Raw genomic sequence first — 19,782 nt, forward strand, 5'->3', positions numbered from 1 at the left:
GCAGGTATGTGGTACGGAACAGTGAATGAGGGGAGAGAGAAAGCCGCAGAGCCACGGAGGGTAGAGAGCCATTTTCACAGAAAGAGGACAGAGAGAGAAAGAGCAAGAGGGAGAATGTGGAACATCAGGATCATGTAAGAAAAGCACTCCCCCTGAAAGTAGCTGGAGAGAAAGAGAGAGAGAAGGAGTGAAACACTTGCAGGGGACTGAAGAAAAAAATCTCTTCCCCAAAACCATTGACAGGAAGAAAGGAGAGGGCTTCGTGGGGCTTTATACAGGAATTCTATAAACAGTAGAGCAGAGTCTGAAGTTTCGTAGCTCAGGGCCTGGTGATGCTCTGGTGAAAAAGTATGGTGAATCCCCAGGAGCAGGCAGCAGGGTCTGAGGGGTCAGTGTGCCACACGGGAAGAAGCAGTTCTCCTCACTGGAGTGCACTTGGGTAGAGATTAGATGGCCTCCCCAAGGGCAAAAGTCCCAGCAGACCCCAGAGAGCAGCGATGTTTACTGATATTGGAACAAAAGATGCCTGAAGGCAGCAAAACCAGGCACAGGATGTGTTGTGATTGGTCATAAACTCTGGGCCTCTGCCATTCTGTGATAGGATGAATGTTTTCTGGGACAAGCTGACATCCAGCCATTGCTCAGGGAGGCACTCCTCCAAAGAGTCACTGCGGGTCCAAGCCACAAAGGTCTCTGAAGTGTAGGGTTTTGAAACACAGCCCCATCTGAGATAAAAGTCTGGAGGGAGGTGCTGCTGGGCAGGTGGACAGCTTGGACCCGGACAGAGTAGAGGCAGAGAGCTGACAGAAGCCTGAGACAGAAGCTTGATCTTGGGTTGATGAGGGTGTGGAGTTCCTGTACATAAGGCTAGGAAGCTAGGTGAAGTCATTTTCATTTCTAGCATGCCTGCACACACACACATCCACCCTAGTAAGCTAAGCAGTACCACTAAGTGAACAGCCATTACACCAAGCCCCACCCACCTGCACCCTTCAGGCACATCCTCCAGAAGACCAGCATAAATCCCTTCCACCTTCTAAGTAGTCTACGGACTATAGTGTGCTGCAAAGTTTCAGTTCTAGGGGAAACAGGACATAACTGTTTGCTCATTCATTTATTTATTCGTTTTCTTTGCTTCTGTTTTTGCTTAGGTTATTTTTTTCTTTCTTTTATTTCTCTCTCTTGGATACAAAAAGAGCAAATTCTTCTTTTTTATTCGATAGTATTATTTAAAGTTCTTCAAAATTTTAACATTTTTTTCTTCATCTTTTTTCTCTATTCTACCAAAGTTCTCTCAACAAGCAGAAAGCAACACACTTAGGATATAGCTCCCTTTATTCGATTTTTTTTTGTTTTTAATTTTTATTTTTGTCATATTATTCTTTTTCCTCCTCCAAAATGACAAGATGGAGGAATTCACCCCAAAAGAAAGAACAGGAAGAAATGATGCCCAGAGATTTAATCAGCACAAATACAAGATTTCTAAAGTAGAATTTATAACCATGATAACAAGAACACTAGCTGGGGTTGAAAAAGCATAGAAGATACCAAAGAATCCCTTTCTGTAGAGATAAAACAACTAAAATCTAGTCAGGCCAATATTAAAAATGCTATAACTGAGATGCAATCTTGAATGGATGCCATAGTGGCAAGGATGGACGAATAAACCAGAGCAATAAATCAGTGAAACAGAAGATGAAATTATGGGAAATAATGAAGCAGAAAAAAAGAAGGCAAAAGATCATGATACAAGACTTAGAGAACTCAGTGACTTATTAAAAAGAAATAACATTTGAATCACAGGAGTCCCAGAGAAGAAAGAGAAAACAAATGGGGTAGAAAGTTTATGTGAGCAAATTAAAGCTGAAAACTTTCTTAATGTGGGGAAAGACACTGACATCAAAATCCAAATATCACAGAATTAGATTCAACAAAAAGTGACCATCACCAAGATATATCACAGTCAAATTCACAAAATACACAGACAAGGAAAGAATCCTGAAAGCAGCAAGGGGGAAAGAAAAAGTTCTTAACTTACAAAGGAAGACAGATCAGGTTCACAGCAGATTTGTCCACAGAAACTTGGCAGACCAGAAAGAAGTGCCAGGATATATTCAATGTGCTGAGTCAGAATAATACGCGGCTAAGAATTTTTTATCTGACAAGGCTGTCATTCAATATAGAAGGAGAGAGAAAGAGTTTCCCAGAAAGGAGTTCATGACCTCCAATGCAGCTCTGTGAGAAATTTTAAGGGGGGACTCCTTGAGTGGAGAAAAACAAAACAAAACAAAAAAGACCAAAAGCAACAAAGACTAGAGAGGACAAGAGAACATCACCAGAAACGTGAACTCTATAGGCAACACAATGGCACTAAATTCATATCTTTCAATAATCACTCTAACTATAAGTGGACTAAATACTCCAATCAAAAGACATGGATTTAAAAAAAAAAAAAAAGTATCATCTATATGCTGCCTAGAACAGCCTCATTTTAGAACCAAACACCTGAAGACTGAATGTAAGGGAATGGAGAACTATCTACCATGCTAATGGTTGTCAAAAGAAAGCTGAAGTACCAATACTTCTATCAGACAAACTACGTTTTAAAATAAAGACCATAACAAGAGATGAAGAAGGGCATTATATCATAATTATGGGGTATATCCAGCAAGAAGATCTAACAGTTGTAAATATTTATGCCCCTAACTTATGAATTAACCCAAATTTACAAATCAATTAATATAAACATAAAGAAACTCACTGATAATAATACCATACTAGTAAGGGACTTTAACACCTGAAATACAAAAATGAACACATCATCTAAGCAAAAAATCAACAAGTAAACTATGGCTTTAATTGACAGATAGATACTTTGACAGACTTAACAGATATATTCAGAACATTTCATCCTAAAGCAGCAGAATATAAATTCTTCAAGTGGTCATGGAACATTAACATTTTTTAGAATAAATCACATACTGGTCACAAATAAGCCCTCAACAAGTACAAAAAGGTCAATATCATACCATGCATGTTTTCAGACCACAATGTTATGACACTTGAAATCAACCACAAGAAAAAAATTGGAAAGAATATTTGGAAATTAAAGAACATCCTACTAAAGAATGAATGGGCTAACTAAGAAATTAAAGAGGAAATTAAAAAGTATATAGAAGCCAATGAGATTGAGAAAACAACAGTCCAAAACCTCTGGGATGCAGTAAAGGTGGTCATAAGAGGAAAGTATATAAGCAATGTGGGCCTTTCTAAAGAGGGAAGAAATGTCTCAAATGTACAACCTAATCTTAACACCTAAAGGGTCTGGAAAAAGAACAGCAAATAAAGCTCAAAACAAGCAGAAGAGGGGAAATAATAAAGCTTAGAATAAAAGTCAATGACATTGAAATCCAAAGAACAGTGTAACACATCAATGAAACCAGGAGCTTATGTTTGGAAAGAATTAACAAGATTGATAACCCCCTAGCCAGAATATCAAAAAGAAAAAGGAAAGAACCCAAATAAATAAAATCATGAATGAAAGAGGAAAGATCATAACCAATACCACAGAAATACAACAATAATAGGAGAATATTATGAACAATTATATGCCAACAAATTGGGCAATCTAGAAAAAATGAACAAGTTCATAGAAATATATAAACTACCAAAACTGAAACAAGGAGAAGTAGAAAATGAGAACAGACTCATATCCAGTAAAGAAACTGAATCAGTAATCAAAAATCTCCCAACAAACAAGAATCCAGGGCCAGATGGCTGTCTGGGGAATTCTACCAAACATTTAAAGAAGAGTTAATACCTATTCTTTTGAACTGTTCCAAAAAAGAGAAATGGAAGGAAAACTTCCAAACTCATTCTATAAGGCTAACATTACGTTGATTTTAAAATCAAAGACTCCATTAAAAAGAATTAAGAACAAATCTCCCTGATGAGCATGGATGCAAAAATTCTCAACAAGATACTATTAGCAAACCAAGTCCAACAATACATTAAAAGAATTATTCACCAAGATCAAGTGGGATTTATTCCTGGACTGCAGGAGTGGTTCAAAATCCACAAATCAACCAATCTGGTATGTCATATTAATAAAATAAAGGGTAAGAATCACATGATCCCTCTCAATAGATGCAGAAAAAAAAAATCCTTTCTTAATAAAAACACTCAAGAAAGTAGGGATAAAAGGAACATACCTCCAGATCATAAGGGCCATGTATGAGACTCATAGCTAATATCATCCTCAATGGGGAAAAACTAAGAGCTTTCCCCCTAAGGTCAGGAACATGACAGGGATGTCCACTCTCACCACTGTTACTTAACATAGTGTTGGAAGTCCTAGCCTTAGCAATAAGACAACAAAAGGAAATAAAAGGCATCCAAAATCAGCAATGAAGAAGTCAAACTTTCACTCTTCACAGATGACAGGATATTCTACATGGAGAATCTAAAAGACTTCAGCAAAAATCTGCTGGAACTGATATATAAATTCAGCAAAGTCGCAGGATGTAAAATCACTGTACAGAAATAGGCTGCATTTCTATACACCAATAATGAAGCAGCAGAAAGAGCAACCAAGGAAATCAATCCCATTTGCAACTGTACCAAAAACCATAAAATACCTAGGAAGAATTCTAACCAAACAGGTGAAAGATTTGTCCACTGAAAACTATAAAAGCTTATGAAAGAAATCGAAAAAGACAAAGGAATGGAAAAACATTCCATGCTCATGGATTGTAAGAAAAAATATTTAAAAATGTTAAAACATAGCAAACTACACATTCAATGGAATACCTATCAAAATACCACCAGCATTCTTCACAGAGCTAGAACAAACCATCATAAAATCTGTATGGTACTAGAAAAGATCCCGAATAACCAAAACAATCCTGAAAAAGAAAACCAAAGCTGGAGGCATGACAATTTTGGACTTTAAGCTGTATTATAAAGCTGTAATCATTAATACAGTATGGTAGTGGCACAAAAACAGACACATAGATCAATGGAACAGAATAGAGAACCCAGAAATGGGCCCACAAATATATGGCCAACTAATCTTCTACAAAGCAGGAGAGAATATCCAATGGAAAAAGATAGTCTCTTCAGCAAATGGTGTTGGGAAAACTGGATAGCAACATGCAGAAGAACGAAACTGGACCACTTCCTTACACCATGCACAAAAATAAATTTAAAATGGATGAAATACCTAAATGTAAGACAGGAAACCAGCAAAATCCTAGTGGTAAAAACAGACAACTTCTTTGACCTCACCCACAGCAACTTTTTTACTAGATACGTCTCTGAAGAAAAGGGAAACAAAAACAAAAATGAACTGTTGGGACATCATAAAGAATAAAAGCTTTTATACAGCAAAGGAAACAATCAACAAAACTAAAAGGCAACCTATGGAATGGGAGAAGATCTTTGCAAATGACATATCTAATAAAGGATTAGTATCCAAATATATAATGAACTTATCAAACTCAACACCAATAAAACAAATAATCCAGTGAAGAAATGGTCAAAAGCCACGAATACACACTTTTCTGAAGAAGACATCCAGAAGGCCAACCAACACATGAAAAGATGCTCAATATCATTATCAGGGAAATACAAATCAAACCCACAATGAGGTACCACCTCTCACCTGTCAGAATGGCTAAAATGCACTCAGGCAACAGCAGATGTTGGCAAAGATGCAGAGAAAGGGGAACACATTTGCCCTGCTGGTGGGAAAGTAAACTGCTATAGCTACTCTGGAGACAATATGGTGGTTCTTCAAAAAGTTAAAAACAGAGCTACCTTATGACCCAGCAATTGCACTACGAGGTATTTATCCAAAGGATACAGGTATGCTATTTTGAAGGGGCACAGGCATCCCAATGTTTATAGCACCACTATTTACAATAGCCAAATTAGGGAAAGAGCCTAAATGTCCATCAATTGACAAATGGATAAAAAAGGTGTGATATATATATATATATATATATATATACACACACACAATGGAATATTACTCAATGATCAGAAAGAATGAAATCTAGCCATTTGCAACAATGTGGATGGAACTAAAGTGTATTATGCTAAGCAAAATAAGTCAGCCAGAAAATACCATAGGATTTCACTTGTGTGGGGAATTTAAGAAACAAAAACAGATGAACATAGGGGAAGGGAAGGAAAAATAAAGTAAAACAGAGAGGTAAGCAAACCATAAGAGACTCTTAAAGAGAACAAACTGAGGGTTACTGTAAGGGGTTGTGGGGGTGTTAAATGGGTGATGGGCATTAAAGAGGGCACTTGATGGGATGAGCACTGGGTGTTATATGTAAGTGATGAATTACTAAATTCTACTCCTGAAGCCATTACTACACTATATGTTAACAAACTTGGATTTAAATAAGGTTTAAAAATACACACACACAAACACACACACACACACACACACAGAATTCTGATCAGTGGAATATGGACAGAGTATTGTTTTTCTCTTCCAGGTCTAGCCCTAAAATATCTCCACATGTTCTTCCATGCTGTCTGTGTTGACTCTGTGACCAGACAAATGGAACAGATTTTAGAAATACCACGAAGTCTCAGATGATGGCATCACCACCAGATGAAACATTGCTTGAGCAATAAATAAACGTGTATTCCTTTGAGGCACTGGGATTTGGGGGTTATTTGCTTAAAAGTAATAATGTTAATGCAAGTACATGTTTTTAATGTTCTCTGTCTTCTGTGCTATTCTTGTAAGTTTGCTATTAAAATACATCAAACTATTAAAAAAAGTAATAATGTTAAGATTTAACTTAAAATTTATACAAATTTTTGTCTTGTTTGTGAGTTAGTGAACTACCTATTCAACAAAAAATTATCATGTTCAAATTCAATGGACTTCTATGGCTTCACTAGAAGAATCTGTTTCATTCATATTTAAGAAGGGGGAAAAACTACAAATCCTAACATTAGCACATTTTTAGCTCAGGACAAGAGGACTTTATGTGTTGTTCTAGTGAAGCATTATTAAAGGACACCTGACCCCTCCGACAGAGAAAAAGACCAGGTGCACAGTATCTATTGTTTCTATAGTCATCAGAAAAAATATAATTATATTCCTTAAAGCAACTATCCAAAGGAGATATTCAGAAAGTGTTTTAAAGCAGAATTTTTCCCTGATACACCCAAATAGCATTTAAGGATTCCTTTTGGTACCAGAACAAAAATGCAGCAGTTTAACCTAACTGAAAAGGTAGGGAGGCATACTGGAGTAATATAAAATCACTGACATATAGAAAATGGAAAACACATATGTTTGCACATATACACAACATACAGGATTATTGGAGGATAAAACTTTTACCTTGATAGTACACTAAAGAGACCAGTATCCTCTAGAATAATCATATGTCATTGACAAATGATCTTAGTGGGGGTAGTATTGAATCAGATCAGTTGAAGGTTTGGCCTAGATCTGACTCTATCACTTTCTAGAGGTAGAGAGGAAGAAATGAGAAAGGCATAAGAGCATAGTGACTCAATGTTTGGAGTCTCAGTTTTTACCTGCCACTAATGAGCTGTCTTGGGAAACTATTTCATGTTTCGATTTCCTCGGTTATACAATGGAGAGAAAATACCTATTTCACACATTGTTAAGAGTATTAAATCATATGATATATAACAAGTGTTTAGAGAGGACTTATATGAAAGTAAATCCTAATAAATATTGGATATTATTTCTAATAGTGTATCTCTATCACAAATGAGCCGCATTACCCTCAACTGTCAAGTAAGAAATCGTGCTAGATGATGTGTATGATTTCTTTTAGTGTTCATATTCTAAGCCCACACCTGTGTTTTAAAATCAAATATCCAGTTGAAAAATGAAACCACTAAACCCTAAATGTTTTAAGTAATGACTTAAAAAAATCTAGACAGTCTAGTCTGCTATTGAGATTGACTTAAAGAAGATAATTGACATAATAATGCACTAATAATTCCATGTTTTAAATATTCACAAGTGATACAGTACTTTATTTGTTATCCTTTATGAATCTGACCCTCATTTGAACATGGAATGTAACAAAATAATTTTCAGGCAATGATTTAAATTAAAATATGTCATATTGAATGAGTACCACAGAGATAAGAAATGATTGTGATCACACAAACCTGAATGGCTCCAGAATGTACCTGATAACACTCCATTTTTGCAGCTGAAGGTGAAGTACTTCCTAGACTTATAGATTATCAGCAATTACAGGTTATTTCTCATTAAGAATAAAGCATTTCTACCAACTGTAACAGTGGTAGGAAATGATACTGACACTATAGTATAGACTTCATTCCAAATTAAATGGAAAGGTACCTCCCTTGGAAATTTCATAATTTACTAAATCTTAGTTTGTTCAAAGATATTCTCATTCAAATAAATACTCTAGTAATACTCAGTTTCAGGTGAATAGTTCAAGATGTTGAATCAATAAAATTATTAAAAATTCAGTTGGAATTATATGTTTGATTGGTCTTAAGTAACAATATATATACCAAGACATTACATGTAAAACACTGTGGTGTGGAAGAATTGTTTTCTTAATTGGCAGTTCCGTTTATTACCAGAAACCTTACCTCCTGCATACATAACAGCCAGCATAATGGATGATATCCAGGCTATCTCACTGTAGCTAGCGTTGAATATTTGCTGAATTTCTTTGAAGAACACTGTGACAGCTTTTGGGAATGCGTATGAAAATCCAATGGAGATAAAAGATGCTCCAACCACTACCCAGCCCCATCCTCCGTCAGGAGGTGGACGTAGTGGGGCACCTACTGGTGGTGGCATTTCTGCTCCTCTATTTGAAATTCAAGTAACCTATTTAAAAAAATGAAATAACAGTTTTAATTATATTTCAATTTCCATATTACTCTTGATAATCACCAAAACAGTATCTTCCAGTTATGAATACAATTATATAACTTTTCATGAATACTTTTTAATACTCTTATACTCAGAAAACTAACAAAAAAATTGGAATGAGGTATGTTACTTTGTTATGGGCTAAAAATAGGAACCATTAATATTCACTAACAGAAATAAAAATTATTCAATGGCTTCAGATCTGTACTGAAGTCCAACTCCAAAATAAAGGCTATCTCAATCTGATTTCTAAGCATAGTAAAAAGAGGGCTATCATCACTTAAAAATAGAATACATTTGGGGGCTCCTGGGAGGCTCAGTTTGTTGAGGGTAGTGAGTGGCTCAGTAGGTTAAGTGTCTGACTCTTGATTTCCATGCAGGTGGTGATCTCCCAGTTCATGAGTTAAAGCCTGCTTTGGATTCTGAACTGACACTGCGGAGTCTGCTTGGGATTCTCTCTGTTCCTCCCCTACTTATGCTTTCTCTCTCAAAGTAAATAAATAAAACTTTTTAAAAAACAGAATACATTTTTAATCCAAAATATTTAAGATTTCCTTTACAAGGTTTGAAAAGGACCACGTATGGGGTACCTGGGTGGCTCAGTCAGTTAAGCGTCCGACTTCAGCTTGGGCCATTATCTCACACAGTCTGTGAGTTTTAAGACCCATGTCTGGAGCCTGTTTCAGATTCTGTGTCTCCTTCTCTCTACCCTGTTCCTGCTTGCATTCTGTCTCTCTCTCTCTCTCAAAAATAAACATTTAAAAAAAAATTAAAAAGGACCATGTATTAAATCTGATAGATTTTAAAGAACAGATTTTTAAATTATTGGAAATATTAGATCATTAGATACATTTTAGAACTTCTTTTAACAAATGAGAATACTTAAACATATTTCACATGCATCTATTATCTATACTCATAGCATTGGAAATTATATGTTTTTAATGAATTAATTTTACCACTCTTTTCAAAATGGTGCTACCTATGATTTAATCAATGATATATTTTTATGCCTTTTTCATAGCAATGAAATTCTTCCAAACAAATGGATGGCATGTTATTGTTTGTCAAAAGAAAGGACTTTCTCTTTGGATATACCTAGGAACACTTAACCCCTTAGTGTTTATGGTATAGAGCACCCACTCTCCTGTGGAAGAAATGATCACATATAGCTTAGTACAACTGAAACTAAATTTGAAACATTTGGGTTGCCTAACATCAATGTTTCTATGTAAAACTGTAAAGCTGTTTGCTTAGCTTTTGCTGTAATTGCTCCATTTCTCAATATTTTCTTCTTACTTCTCTTATGTTATTTGCAAATATGTTTCCATTGCAATGTAGAGGAAAGAGAGAGCCATTTTCTATTACTAAAATACTGTTGGAAATGAGTTAATAAAAACTAATTCTGCCACATGTTTTTCAGAAAACCTACCAAAAAACTAAACAGATATCTACAAAAACAGAGACAGATTTAATTTTTATTTAATGTCAGATTATATCAGGGATATTTTCAGTGATCTTCTATATGTGTTTTCTAGATTTTGAATGAAAACAGTCTAAATTCTAAAATTTTCTAGTCTGTCCACAGATATACTGAAGGACGTTGCTTTCAAAAATTCATATAGGAAAAATAATAAAAATGAAACTTAAAATAGGTAGAATAGTTCTCTGCAATTTTCCTGTTTGCATAAAAAAAGCTGTCTTTCATTAATTCATGAGTTTAAACTTTTGTAGTTTTTATCACATCTACTATTGTAAACACTCAGAAAGACAACTGGATGATTTGTTTTGTAGTCATTTCAAAAATAACATTTCTAAATAATCTTAAATATACTTTTAAAGATCAATATGAGTATTGAAATTTACTAATATTCAAATCATGTTATGAATATGAATACTGAAATTTACTAATGAGCTTGGTTGATGTTGGGATTTCTATTGTATACAGGAATCTATGCTCATAAAAGACCTTTAAAAAAGGATTATATTAGGGTGCGTAGGTGGCTCAATCAGTTAACCATCTGGCTCTTGATTTTGGCTCAGGTCAAAATCTCACAGAGCATGGGATAAAGCCCTAAGTCAGGCTCCATGCTGACAGCATGAGGGCCTACTTGGGATTCTCTCTCCCTGTCTCTCTCTGCCTCTCTCCTGCTTGCACGCTCTCTCTCTCAAAAATAAAATAAACACTTTTTTAAAAAAGGATTATATGACTGAAATATTTATTTCTCTTTAATCATCCTTTTTGTATTTTTTTCACCAGTTTATCTTAGTATGTGAACATTTGTCATCTGTTTACAGCATATTTGCTTGATTTTAATTATAACTGCATAGTCCAGGTTGCAGTCACCATTTATACTTCTTCACTTCCTTATCTCCTAGTTGATTAGTTTTTCCATATAAATTGGTGTCTTATGCTCTCTTAACTAAATCATTACAAGGTACAACCCTAACCAATTAACCCTTGAAAAATTTCACTTCCACCTGTTCATGATTTCTTTTAATATTTATTTATTTTAGAGAGAGCATGTGCATGAGCGGGGTGGGGGCAGAGAAAAAGGGGGACAGAGGATCCGAAGTGGGTTCTGTGCCGACAGCAGTGAGCTGGATTCGGGGCTCAAACTCACAAACCCCAAGATCATGACCTGAGTCAAAGTCAGATGCAGGTGCCCCTGTTCTGTTCATTATTAAACAACTCCTGAGTTGATAAGTAGTCAAGATCCAATTCATACACACTCACTGGTCTCATTATTTTCCTGTGCACAATTCTGTTAATGTTTTACAGAACTTAGAGCTGTTGTGTCTCTTCCTTTTATTTGAGGAAGTAATCAGGAATGGGAATCAAAAGCATAATTTTACCTGTTGATAGATGCCAACTTGAACAGATTTTTTTGGATTATCTGTGGATAATCAGTATTCCTTGAAGCGATATGTGAAAGTTTAATGCAAAGGGAGAGAGGTTGAGCAGACTCTCGATTTTCTAAAGAAATGAGAAAAACAAAGGTTACATGTATAAGTTCTGTAAGCCTCATTAAAGAAGCCACTAGCTTTAACTCATCCCAGGACATTGTGGCAATGTTATAATAATTAGCAAAACTTCTTTGTCAACCCATCGATTTGATTACTACAGTATGAACAAAATGATTAAACATACATGCACGAGAAAAAAATCATAAGTATAAAATGAAGAACTAGGCCCTTTTTTGAAAAAAATAAATAACAGTAGGGGCGCCTGAGTGGCTCAGTTGATTAAGTGTCTGACTTCGGCTCAGGTCACAATCTCGTGGTTTGTGAGTTTGAGCCCCACATCAGGCTCTGTACTGACAGCTCAGAGCCTGGAGCCTGCTTTGGATTCTGTGTCTCCCTCTCTCTCTCTTCCACTTGTACTCTGGCTCTCTCTCTTTCAAAAATAAACATCAAAACATTTTTTTAAAAAACTAAATAAAAGTAGATTGCATATCTACCAATATGAGAAGGAATTTTATTGGCATTCATTAGCTGTCATTCAAATAATTTCCTATACTCATTTAAATCATTTGCTGTAAAATTCAATAAAAGAAAAATCCATTGACAATGGAAACAAAGTTTAAAAGAGAATTATGGGAAATATTATCAATAATATATATGTCTCACAATGAGACAGACTGGGTCATGGAAAGGAGTAAAAGTATTTTAGGGACCTTCTGATTTAGAATTAAAACTTCCTAATCAGATCTGGGTAACAGACAAATATGCTGAAATTCCCTAATACATCAAACATTTTTATTTCAACTTAAACCTTGTGCTGAATATATAGAAGCTAGTACTTAGAGTTTATTTTGTTTGGGTTAGACATTCCTTTGCCTAGATTAAAGCTGAGAAAAAGTCAACTCTTTCAATTAAATAACCAGTTTCCTGCTTTGCATGCAGGGCCACTGTATCTAAAGTGTTGAAGGAAGGCAACAGAGCCACCAGGCCAAATAAGATTTGTATGACAGGATGAGCAAAGCCTGTGATCTAGTTGCCAAGTCAGTGAGAAACTGAGGGCGGGGACTAGAATGAAGAGTAGTCAGGGGATTATAAAGTCAAGAATAAAAACTGATAAAGGGGTAAGGCTGGAATTCAAGTTTTAATCTATGCTAGGAAAAAGAGTTCACACTAAATGGGTCTCCCAGGTCTGGGGTAAGAGCAGCGAGGAGAAACATCTTTTCTGGTCTTACCAGGAGCCTTGGGAGCCTTGGTAAGTGTTTTAAGCCAGGTAATTTAGGGATGGCTGCCTCATCCCACTACATGTAACTAGCCCATCCGAATGCAGAAAACACTTTTTATATTTTAGCAAATACATTTTCTGTCAGTTTCCTCTGGCAGAGAGAACTGCTCTGAGTTCAGGGCAAAGCCTCAGAGGAAAGCCTGAGGCATTCCTGAAAATCAGGCTCTGACCTTCCAATCTATGCTTAATTATCATCACGCTTTAGGGAGGTCAGCAGAGAGGCCACAACAAGAGATCTTGACAATTCCGCATTCTAAATGCCATCCAACATTTCTACAAAATTTTCACAGTGCTTTGACCTGACTGGTCTATTTTCTTGCAGAAAGACCAATGCATATGCATGGCTTTTTTCAACAAATTGGCCAAAAATGGAGGAAGTTGTAACTTCCTGCTTGGTAGTTATAACCATATTGTTTTTTACATCCCTTTCTCTACATCTCTAAAACTATCATATTTTAATACATGTTTATGCAAACATATTTATATTCATGCAATCCATATATTGGTCTTTAGGATTTTTTCTTATTTTTTTATGTTTATTTTTGAAAGACAGAGTGTTACAACAGGATGAATGAAAATAACAATAGCAATGTTTAATTTTTTTCCTGAAGATTCAATTAATTATCATAATCCCATGAATAAGTGGTATATTTAATCACACTTAGAGATGAAGGCATATGGGGCACCTCGGTGGCTCAGTTGGTTAACCGTCTGACTCTTGGTTTCAACTCAGGTCATGATCTCACCGGTTCATGAGTTTGAGCCCCACACTAGACTCCTCACTGACTGTATGGAGCCTGCTTCAGATTCTCTGTCTCTCCCTCTCTCTGCCCCTCCCCTGCTCATGTTCTCTCTCTCAAAATAAATAAAACAAAACAAAACACTGGATTCTGTTGAAAGAGAGAGAGAGAGAGAGAGAGAGAGAGAGAGATGAGGGCATAAAGAGTCAGAGGTGCAAAGTGATTTTTCCAAAGTGTAATGTCCAGTAAGTGATCAAATTGGTACCATGACTAGTATTTTTGTTAGGCCCATGTTACTGATTACACTTTGACACAGTACCTTAGAGGCTGCTCTTTCTGCCAACAAATACATTCCCTCAGTTTTATTTCTATGGTGAATTTCCAAATTTCAGTTCTTGCACATATCCTTGCCTGTCTTGTCCATCAGAATTCAAATACTCTCTGTAATTCTAAACCTCAACTATTCCTTAAAGTCTTTCGAATTCATCATTATTTTAGCTTATTTACATTTATCCTCTCTATACTGTGTTTGAGTATATAGACTACAATGTATCATTGTCATTGACAAAAAGGGTGACTTAATGACTACTGAAAACATTTGGCTACTTCAAGTAAAAAACTTATATGGTGGGATGTGCTAAGCCCGAAAACCTTGCCTTATCTTCTAGAAATCAATATGGGTTAAAAAAAAAAATAGAAATCAATATGGGTTGATTAATCTATGGAGAGGAAGGTGTAGGACAAAGAAATAGTAAAACTATTAGTGATGATCAATGGGTAGACTCCAGTATTATATTTAGGGCCCTTTCTCATTCAGTTGTACAAAATATCAGAATGTTCCTTTATATAGTTTGCAAATATTTTTTCTTCAGCTATCCAAATCTAAATCAGGATGCCTCAATTTTATGAACCCTTATCAATAGTCTAACCCATCCAGGAGTTTATGTTACAAAATACAGTCCAGAAATAATATACTCAGCAAACTAAATCTCAAATTAAATCAATAGGTGTTAGGAGACTATTGACTTCACTATAAATTCATCTAGATAGCCTATGGATAAAGCATGGCTTGTTCTTTACATCCTACCTTGGTTGCATTTTCACCTAAAGGGATTACTATGCTCCTTACAGAATAATGAACTAGACTTTTTACTTTCTATTTCCTTTTTCTCATAAAAAAGGATAGAGTTGTGTCAAATTAACATACAGTATTTAAATTTAGATGATAACTCACCCAATTTTACAATTGGAAATAAACTGAAACAAATCTTCTTTTTTCCAACAGGTAATTGAATTAAAATGGGAATCTAATCCTAAGAGGTTATTTTATTCTTCCAGATGGACCATCTTTTAAATCCTACAGACTGATTTACTTTGACAACTAGACAAGAAAGATATCAATAGTGCATGGCCCACAAAATGTCAGTAACACAAAACCTATTTTTAGATGTGAACTACTGCTGTAGTTAAAAGGACTCTGAGAATGCTAATTGATAATAAAGGTCAAACTAACTGAAAATGTGTTTATAATGCACAAATTATAAAAACTAATATGAACTGGGGCGCCTGGGTGGCTTAGTCGGTTAAGCGTCCGACTTCCGCTTAGGTCATGATCTCNAAAAAAAAAACTAATATGAACCAGCACATAATTATTTATAAAGAATTGGAAATGGACATCCCATATCAAACAATTACCGATTTCTAATCCTATACTTTTAGGACTGTGTAAAAGCAGTTGTAGTGGGCTGAATAGGGCCCCCCCTAAAAGATGCCCATGTCAAATCCCTAGAACCTGCAATGTTGTCCTAGAACTTGAGTGCTCGCGTTACCTCAAAATTCACATGTTGATACCTAATCCCAAATCGTGATGGTATTTGAAGACAGAGTCTTTAGGAGGCTTATAAATGAGGCCCTAGAGACCTCCCTTGCTCTCTCTGCCAAATGAGGACACAGTATAATGTGTCCTTCCTGTCTATGAAGCAGGAAGAGGGCTCTACAGACACTAAATCTCCTGGCACCTTAATCTTACACTTCCCTGTCTCTAGAACTGTGGGAAATAGTTTCCATTATTTATAAGCCACCTAGTGTATGGTATTTTGAACAGACTAAGACAAAAATTGGTACTGGGGATAGGATGCTGTCCTACATTATCTTTTTACTTCTTATATTTAGTGACATTCTCTGGCCAACCTGAAAAAATTAAATGGTTATATTTACAGATTTTTGGGTCTCCCATTTTGCATTTAGTCTTCAAAGATTTTCTAGTATTTGTTCCTTTCCTCAATTTGAAAAGAAGGTAATTAACTGACACTAAGAAAGGAGTGTTTAAAAAAAAATTCCTAAATATTTCCAGGAAGATTACAGGGCCATAGAATACCTTTCTTTTCTATTAAAAACTCTATTTAAAAAAAATTAGATAAAGGAAAAAAATCCATAAGCTCTCCTGATACCAAGGATGAAATTCAGAAATATGCTAGAAGCTTCTAGAAGTTTCTAAAAAATACAATACTGTTGAGGGCAGGATTAAGATATAGTACCAAAGCAAGGTGAATCCACCTGGCCAGAAGCATGAAGTAACATGGTCTTCCATTTCACCAAGATAAGCTCCCTTATTCCTCTGCTCACCAGGTGGCTGAAGCTTCCTGTGAAGCAATGTTCCTTTTAGAATCCTGGTTAGTTCCATCTATGACATACCTCTTTGTCACCCAATAGAATTGTCATCCAATACTATAACCCCTGCATCATCTTGCCCTTGAGTAATATTTATAGTATGGGGAAACTAAAGATAACCTAAATGCCCAAAGTTGGGTAGTGACTGACATATTACTGTCATTCACTTGATAAACTGTTATAAATACATTAAATGATAATTATGAAAATTGTGTAATAACAAGGGAAATATTTATTATGTAATGTTCCGTGAAAACACTGTGCTAAAAATTTGTATGATACTAAAATTGAAAATATATGACAAAAGAGATGCATTAAAAAAAGACCTCATAAGGGGCACCTGGGTGGCTTAGTTGGTTGAGCGTCTGACTTCAGCTCAGGTCATGATCTCAGGGTTTGTGAGTTTGAGCCCCATATCGGGATTTTGGAACTTCTGTCTCCACCTCCCTGCCCATCCCTGACTCCTATTTTCTCTCTCTCTCTCAAAAATGAATAAATATTTATTTTTTTAAAAAACCACATAGGCCATAGTCTTAGGGTGAGGTTGGTAAAAATATAGATTTAATTATACTAATTTGGAATAACACGTAATATTTTACTATATAAAATGTTTTAAGTTGATCATACACATTTAATTATTTGTCCTAATTTTGGGGTTTATGTCTGCTTTGAAAAATAGGTCAATTTTAACTCATACTCAAACAATTCAAATACGGTTATTGTAAGTAATGCAGTGAAACTGGAAGCTGTATTTAAAGACCTTTCCTCTGTTTTTGTTTCCTTTTTGTCTTGCTTTATATGGTTTTGTTTTCAGTTATACCTAAATGAAATGATGAGGCTTTTGTATTGTAAAGAGGATACCCGGAGATGGTCTTCATGTATCGGTTTAGATATAAATTACATTTTCTGACTACCAATTACCCATGTAAATAACACTTCTTCTTACCTCTTAAATTACAAGTAAGCATCACTGATTAAGACACCTGACACTTTGACACATATTTTCTCATAATTCTATTGGGTAGCTATTGTCTCCATTTTGTAGACAATGAAACTGAAATCCAACCATGTCAACCATGCCAGGTATCTTTGCTCAAGTCTACTTGATGCTTTTGTTTTACTCTAGGACAAGCCTCTCAGAGTTAACGCTTCCTACTATCTTCATGTTTCTCCACAATCCTGAACCACTGGCAATGTTCACATTGCTGCCCTTTCTCCAACCTACTGTCTATTTCGCCTGTTCCAATTCTGCTTTGCTTCTAGTCACTTGCCTAGGTTTTCTTCCCTCCATCCATTTCAGCTCTGTACTTCCCAGGAGACTTCAGGAGACCCTCGTACTTGTCAAAATAGGAAGAGGAAACAAAAGCTGGAACCCATAGAAAATTAACCATCCAGTGCATTCAGGGAAATGGTATCAAGAGTCAGGATTATAAAACTTTGAAGGGCAGAGCTATGGAACTTTTACAAACCTAATCAAATTGTCAGTGTGTCTACTACACACTCATGAGTGAATTCAATTGACAATTTTTTTGGTTCATAATTATTTGTCCTGGTCTACCCAGGTTTGCCTTGCTTCTCTGCAAGCAAAAAATAGTTCCCTTCCACTAACTTTGGAAATGTTGTGTCAATGCAGTATACAGCAATAAAGTTTAGGCTATGTCCAAAAGAATCACCTTAAAATATGTTTACATGTTTTGACACTATGACTGTAGTTCTTAGCTTCTAATACAAAAAAACATATCCTGAGAGCCCTGATGTTTGAAGGTTAGCCAAGATCCAACCAGAGCTATTGTGACTCATATCCAAGTAGCATAAGAAATAAATATCTATTGTTGTAAGCCTTAAGATATTAGAGCGGTTCACTATTGACAACAGCCAAAGTATGGAAAGAGCTCAAATGTCCATCGATGGATGAATGGATACACAATGGAGTATTACTTGGCAATCAAAAAGATTTAAGTCTTGTCATTTGCAACTACGTGGATTGAACTAGAGGGTATTATGCTAATTGAAATAAGTCAGTCAGAGAAAGACAAATATCATATGACTTCACTCCTAGGAAGACTTTAAGATACAAAACAGATGAACATAAGGAAAGGGAAACAAAAATAACATAAAAAACAGGAAGGGGGACAAAACTTAAGGGACTCTCAAATATAGAGAACAGAGGGTTGCTGGAGGGGTTGTGGAGGGGTTGTGGAGCTGGGCTGGGCTAAATGGGTAAGGGGCATTAAGGAATCTACTCCTGAAATCACTGTTGCACCATATGCTAACTAACTCGGATATAAATTAAAATATAAATTATTAATTTAAAAAATAATGAGGGGGAAAAAGATATTAGAGCTGTTTGATAGAACAACAGCATATGAGGTATTGTGTGTAACAAAATCCTAAAATGTGTGGCATTGGCTTTAGAGATGGGCAGATGGTTGTGAGGAACCTGTTAGAAGAGGCAAAATATTTGGTAAAACTATTTGTCTGTGGTGTCTTGGAAGGCGTAAAATACACACAAGACAGTTGGCATTTTGGGACAAGAGATTTAGATAAAGAATGTTGGTAGCATAAATTGGTTTTAATTAGGTACATTTAATAAGTACTAGCAGAAGCAATAAAGTCATAATAGATTTGATCTGCTTGCAAGCAAGGATGGAAAGGAAAAAGGGACAATCCATGTATTATTACAGAGACTGAGAGGGTTGTAAGACACATTTCCACCCCCTATCAATAGCTTGGTAAAAGATTCTCAAATTAAGACACTGTCTCAATGCAAAAACTGAATCAAAAGGTCACTAAAGCAGGGGAAAAGACCAAACCAAAAGTGTAGCCTTAGTACTTTTTCTTAAAATCTCTTACTGGCTTAAGTCAGACACCAGTAAACTCTCAGTTTAAATAACAGTTCAGTGTAGGGGTGGAAAAGAAATGAATCGTTTGGTCTCTGAAGGTCTAGTAACCTTAAATTGTCTATCACTGAGTGTATTAAGAGAAGCATAGCTCATACAGAACTGACAGTATTCTTATTTGCACTATCTAGAATCAAATAATTTTAAAAATATTTTAAAGGGTTACATTATGAAATGAACTACCAGCCTGGATAGAAAGGAATAGTGTCTGTTGGAAATGTAAAATTTTGAAGTGATTAAAATGACTTCTATATTCTGCATCTTGCTTTATGTGACATACAGATATCTAACACTGGAAAA

The 19,782-nt window shown here is 35.6% G+C and overlaps 1 protein-coding gene across 5 annotated transcripts in view; it reads right to left on the reverse strand.

Moving 5' to 3' along the window:
* SLC16A7 (solute carrier family 16 member 7) overlaps window positions 1–19,782 on the reverse strand; it is a 127,621-nt gene that overhangs the window by 62,967 nt on the left and 44,872 nt on the right. For 3 of the 5 annotated variants that reach the window (XM_077758399.1, XM_077758400.1, XM_077758397.1), the window contains exons 2-3: window positions 11,783–11,903; window positions 8,638–8,881 (exon numbers count right to left, since the gene is read on the reverse strand). In XM_077758399.1, coding sequence (XP_077614525.1) covers window positions 8,638–8,851 — 214 coding nt within the window. In that variant the 5' untranslated portion in view covers window positions 8,852–8,881; window positions 11,783–11,903. Of the gene's footprint in view, window positions 1–8,637; window positions 8,882–11,782; window positions 11,904–16,449; window positions 16,542–19,782 lie in introns of those variants that run through there. The other 2 variants (XM_077758398.1, XM_077758401.1) reach the window with 2 other exon arrangements.

This window comes from Crocuta crocuta, unplaced genomic scaffold (genome assembly GCF_008692635.1).
Source record: "Crocuta crocuta isolate KB4526 unplaced genomic scaffold, BGI_CrCroc_1.0 scaffold283, whole genome shotgun sequence".
In the NCBI taxonomy this organism is placed as follows: domain Eukaryota; kingdom Metazoa; phylum Chordata; class Mammalia; order Carnivora; family Hyaenidae; genus Crocuta; species Crocuta crocuta.